The sequence below is a fragment of the Beta vulgaris genome, chromosome 7, assembly GCF_026745355.1.
Source record: "Beta vulgaris subsp. vulgaris cultivar EL10 chromosome 7, EL10.2, whole genome shotgun sequence".
Taxonomy (NCBI): Eukaryota; Viridiplantae; Streptophyta; class Magnoliopsida; order Caryophyllales; family Amaranthaceae; genus Beta; species Beta vulgaris.
Genome location: NC_079208.1, coordinates 47,152,307 through 47,157,923, shown reverse-complemented (window position 1 = coordinate 47,157,923; position 5,617 = coordinate 47,152,307). Strand labels below are relative to the sequence as shown.

Genomic DNA, 5,617 nt, shown 5'->3' with positions numbered 1-5,617 from the left:
CCCTTAATGACTAACGGTGTTAACCGCCATTAGTCATTAACCCTAATTTTCTACTTTAACCCTAATTAATCCCCTAATCTTAACCCTAATCTTAACCCCTAACCCTAACCCTAACACTAAACCCTAACATTAACACTAACCCTAACCCACCACCCCACCACCCACCCCCCCACCCTCCCACCCTCCCACCCTCCCACCACCCCTCCCCCTCCCCACCCTCCGCTGCCCTCCTCCCCCACCCTTGCGCCCTCACGCCGCCCTCCTCCCCCACACCCCGCAGCCCCTCCCCCACCCTCGCGCCGCCCTCCTCCCCCTCTCAGTTCATTTCAGCAGTCCCCCCACCCCTCCCTCCCCATCGCGCGCCCCCGACCTTCCCCCCACCCCCCGCCAACCACAGCATCACCCTTTCCCATTTTCGCACTCCACTGCATGCGCCCCCCGCGCCGCCCGCAACCCCTTCTTCTTCCCTCTGTTTTTTCGCTGTGGGGGGACTTTTTGTTTCGCGTAAATTGGAGGAGGGTGGTGCAACGACGGGTGGGGAGGGGTGCGATTTCAGGGCTGCGAAAACGGGGTGGGTGGCGCGGGGTGGGGTGTGCTGTGGGTGCGGGTTTGGGGGAGGGGTGAGATTTCAGGGCTGCGAAAATTGCGTGGAGTGGGGGGAGGGTGGGGGGTTGCGGTGGGGTGGGGGTTGCGATGGTCGGGAAGGGGGCTGCTGGGTGAGGGGGGGGGTTGGGCGGTGGGATGGGGGTGGGACAGGGGGTAGGGGTGGTGGGAGGGTGGTTAGGTTTAGGTTTAGGGTTTAGGGTTAAAGTTAGGGTTAGGATTAGGGTTAGGGTTAGGTTTAGAGGCTAATTAGAATTGAAAACAGAAAATTAGGGTTAATGACTAACGGCGGTTAACGCCGTTAGTCATTAAGGGCATTTAAGGGTACCCCGTGTATTAGTTTGAAACTTAGGGGTACCCTGTGAATTTTGAAAACTTGGAGGGTACCAGGTGAATTTTTTGAAAACTCGGGGGTACTTGGTGAAAAAACCGTAGAAAATATTGTAACTTACAAGTAAAGAAAATGAAGTACTTCCTCCGGTTCCAAAAGATCTTCCTTATTACTGTTACTACATATACCAATGAGGATCAATTTATGTGGGGTGTGGGGGTGGGTAAAGTAGGAGAGAAAAAGAGGTTAAGATAAATAAACAAATGAAAAGGGGTTAAAGTAGGAGAGAAAAATGGAGTAAAATTGAATTAATAATGTAATGGTAGACAATATGATAGGGACAAGAGAGGGTAAAACAGAGGAAAAAAAATTCAAATAAGAAATAAAGTAAAAGAAAAAAGATCTTGTGGAAACGCACTTAAACGTAAGGAGGGTAGATCCTTAGGAACCGGAAGAAGTAATACATATGTCAATTGATAAAGTTTGACTTTACAAAAAGAAATGAGCAAATCCTAGATGGAGGAATGATATAGCAACCAGTAAGGCAATAAGTTCTCTAAGTTGATATTTTTAGTATATAAATAAGACAACAATGTCACCTTTTCAGATATTAAATCAACAATGCTAACCTAATACCTTTTCTCCTATATATACCCCTTATCTATACTAGTCTAATATCTCTACAATAAATATTACTTAAAACCATGGCTTATGAAAGCAGCAGCAACTGCTCCTCCTCAGTATGCAAAGAATGGAGTTTCAGAAGTAATACATCTATTTCCTCAATCTCTAATAACAGCAGCAATAACAATCTTCTCTCTCTTACTTCCCACATTAATAATAAAACTGAAGAAATTATCCCCTCCTTCTCAGTCCACCACCCTTATTACAACTGCATAGCCACTCTAAAAACCCCAAACCACCACCACATCACCTGCTTAGCAGTCCACAATAAGCTTCTCTACGCCGCGTCCGGCGACAAAATCACCACCTTTGATTTAACCAGTCTCTCTCCAACACCATCATTTGACGGCCTTGATGTATCCTCAGGAGGGTTCATCAAGTCCATTACATTCTACGATGATAATAAAATCTTAACCGCTCATCAAGATAGTAAAATCCGAGTATGGAAACGACATCGTTTATTGACAACCCTACCTACCATCAAAGACAAACTACGTCGTTTCATTTGTCCAAAAAACTACGTACAAGTTAGGAGACACAAGAGGAAGCTTTGGATTGAACATAACGACGCCGTTTCAGGGATAACGGTGAATAACGGTTTAATATACTCCGTTTCATGGGATAAAACATTGAAAATATGGCGTGGGTCGGATTTCAAATGTTTAGAGTCAATAAAGGCGCATGAAGACGCCGTTAACGCCGTAACGGTTTCGACAAACGGAACCGTTTATACAGGGTCAGCTGACGGAAAAATAAAGGTATGGGAGAGTGTAGGTCATAATAAAACTAACAATAATAATATAAGGTCGCACTCCATGGTAAATACCATGGAGACGAGTAGATCAACGGTTGTGAATGCATTAGCGTTAAGTAAAGATGGGAAGGTATTGTTATCAGGTGGTTGTGATGGAATGATCATGGCATGGGAAAAAGAAGAGGAAAATGATCAGATGGTGGAGAGTGGAGTTGTAGGAGGACATGATGGAGCTGTGTTGTGTTTGATTAGATTATTGGACGATCATGATTTGTTTGTGAGTGGGGGAGCTGATCGGACGGTGAGAATTTGGGGAAGAGTAGGGAGTGAAAGTGGTAGTGGGAGTAGAGGATTATTTTGTTGTATGGGTGTTTTGGAAGGGCATGTTAAAGCTGTGAGGTCATTGGTGGTGGCGGAAAGTGAGATAAACGGTGTCGTTTTGGTTAGTGGAAGCTTAGATGGAGAGATTAGGGTTTGGAGAGTGATGGTTCGTGAGCTACTCAACTACGTGGATCCATGCATATGATATTATTAGTGGTTAAATTGTAAAAGCATTGTTGTTATTTTACTTTTACTTTTTTGTTTTATGAAAAAGAAAAAAGTCATCAATGGCAACATACTTATCTGATAGGAGAAGTTGATGGGCAGTTTGGCATAATTCATGTATTCTTCTAGTGTTGTAAATTGTAAAGAATATTTTTTGACTTCCAATGGAATATATGGATACTTGCCACTACTTGTCGAATTGCATAATTTATCTTAATATTGTTTGAGATTAAAAATACTCCCTTCATCACTTTGTCTATTGACCTTGGTATCAAGATTTTTTTTTTTTTTTTTTTTTTTTTTGATTAGGAAATTAAGTCAGCCCAAGGGCTAACCCCAACCAAGGCTACTAGCCTTGTAGGAACTACCAGCACATTGGTATGTAAAGCATGCAAAGCATGCTAAGGAAATATCCCAACATAATGATGGGGGTAAGGATCGAACCCCTGACCTCATAGATCTGAGGGGAGTGCTCTACCACATGAGCTAGCTCCTCATCCTTACCTTGGTATCAAGAATAATATCATGTAAACTCTTGTTTAATCTGTATGAACATGTGTGTACTGTGTAGTGGTGTGCACCTGTTCAAGACCGGACTAGAACCGGCTGTACCAATGAACCGGAATCCGAGATTTTCTTGGATCGGAATTTTTTCTTCAAAAGAAAACTATTTTATTTTACTTAAATAAATTTATAAATTATATACATTAAAAATGAATAATTTTAATTACAATTATTCTAAAAGAATAAATAGTACGTTTTTTAATATATAAACTTTTTTTTTTACTAAAATAATAGAAATTCTGGTTCAAGCGGTCCGGACCAGACTTTTCCGGGTTTGGATTGAATTGGTGGACCGAAATCCTGATATTCGGCAGAACGGGGACCGATTTGTGCACATCCCTACATGTGTGTAGATGTTTTTGATAATTTTAGAGGGGTTTAGATGTCATCATGGTTTGTAGTGTGAAGATTGAGAAGAAGCGGTGAAACACTATTGGACCATATAGGCGCAAATTAGATGGTAGACACGAGTTTACCATATAAATGGTGCGTACCATTCAACTCAATAAACAAAACAACATCCTCAATGAATAAAACAACATCTTCAATGAACAAACTAAGCAAAAGAATAACACACGAGACTCAATGAACACTACAAAAAAAAGTTTATATAGCGACAGATTTTTGGAGACGGATATATATCCGTTTCTAATTTAGAGAGTTATTGATATCAAATTTATTTAGAGACGGATTTTAATATCCGTCTCTAAATTAGAGACGGATTTTAATATCCGTCTCTAACTTTAGGGACGGATTTTAAAAATCCGTCCCTAAATAAATTTAGAGACGGATTTTGAAAATCCGTCTCTAACTTAGGGACGGATAATGATAATCCGTCCCTAAAGTTAGAGACGGATTTAAAAATCCGTCTCTAATTTAGGGACGGATTTTTAGAATCCGTCTCTAATTTATGGACGGATTTTTAGAATCCGTCTCTAAATTTAGAGACGGATTCTAAAAATCCGTCTCTAAATTGAAATATGAATATTTTATTGTGCTTCTTTAATTTAGGGACGGATTTTTAAAATCCGTCTCTAAGTTAGAGACGGATTTTTAAAATCCGTCTCTAAATTAGGGACGGATTTTTGAATCCGTCTCTAATATTTTTTCTACATATTACCAATATTATGTAGAGAAGTATACAAGTTGTATTTGGTGTAGTTGGTTGGAGCTTCTTCTCGTTTCTTTGAGGTTACAAGTTCGATTCCTACAACAGCGATTCTTGCGACTGTGGAGTCTTCTTATCCTTTCCCTTGTAGAGCTGAACCAGGTTTACTTAAGGATATTCCTAAATGGTAATGAGATCAACTTGAACTAGGTAGGTAATAATAGGTGATTAAATATAATCATGATAATATTAGGAACTATCGTGTTGTTAATTTCGTTTATATATTTTTTATATTTTCAGCGAATTTAGAGACGGATTTTTAAAATCCGTCTCTAACTCGAATTAGCGACAAGGGTTTTAGAGAGGGACAATATCCGTCTCTAAACCCGTCTCTAAGCCCATATAGCGACGGATTTGATCTATTTAGGGACGGATTTTGTCCGTCTCTAAATGGACTTTTTTTTGTAGTGGAACATCTAAATCAGCAATAAACAACAAGAAAAAAAAATGAACACAAGAGGAAATATCAGATGAACAACCACACACTCAACCTAATGAACAGACAAAAAGAAAACATAATGAACAAAGAAATATCTGCAATAAACAAACTAAGAAACATAAAGATAAATGTTGACAAAGGAGAATCGTCGAGATTTTGGAGAATAATTGATGTACATTAGTTTCACATGTTCATTGGAGAAGTACATTAGTTTCACATGTTCATTGGAGAACAACTGATGTACATTAGTTTCACGCTTTTTATGTTTTTTGGCTGCGTTCAATGGTAGACACGAGTCCACCATCTACCATGCATGCCCCATGCAGGCTAGCACAACCGTGCAATATGGTGCACAAACATGCATATATAGATGATGTGTTATTACTCGCCAGATGTTCTTCACTTTTGCTCGACAACACGTAAAATTTTGCACGCCAACGATGAATATTCTAACCGACTTCGGATTTTAGTTTACTAGATTAATTTTCTTTACGGCCCTATCTAGCTTACTTATGAATTAGGTGTACA

At 40.0% G+C, this 5,617-nt stretch overlaps 1 protein-coding gene across 1 annotated transcript; it reads left to right on the top strand.

The window, feature by feature from the left end:
* Positions 1–1,562: 1,562 nt before the first annotated feature.
* On the top strand, positions 1,563–3,412 carry LOC104908604 (protein JINGUBANG). The gene has a single exon (XM_010697728.4). It carries the CDS (start codon positions 1,639–1,641, stop codon positions 2,896–2,898), a length of 1,260 nt encoding a protein of 419 aa, XP_010696030.1. The 5' UTR covers positions 1,563–1,638; the 3' UTR covers positions 2,899–3,412.
* Positions 3,413–5,617: the final 2,205 nt, after the last annotated feature.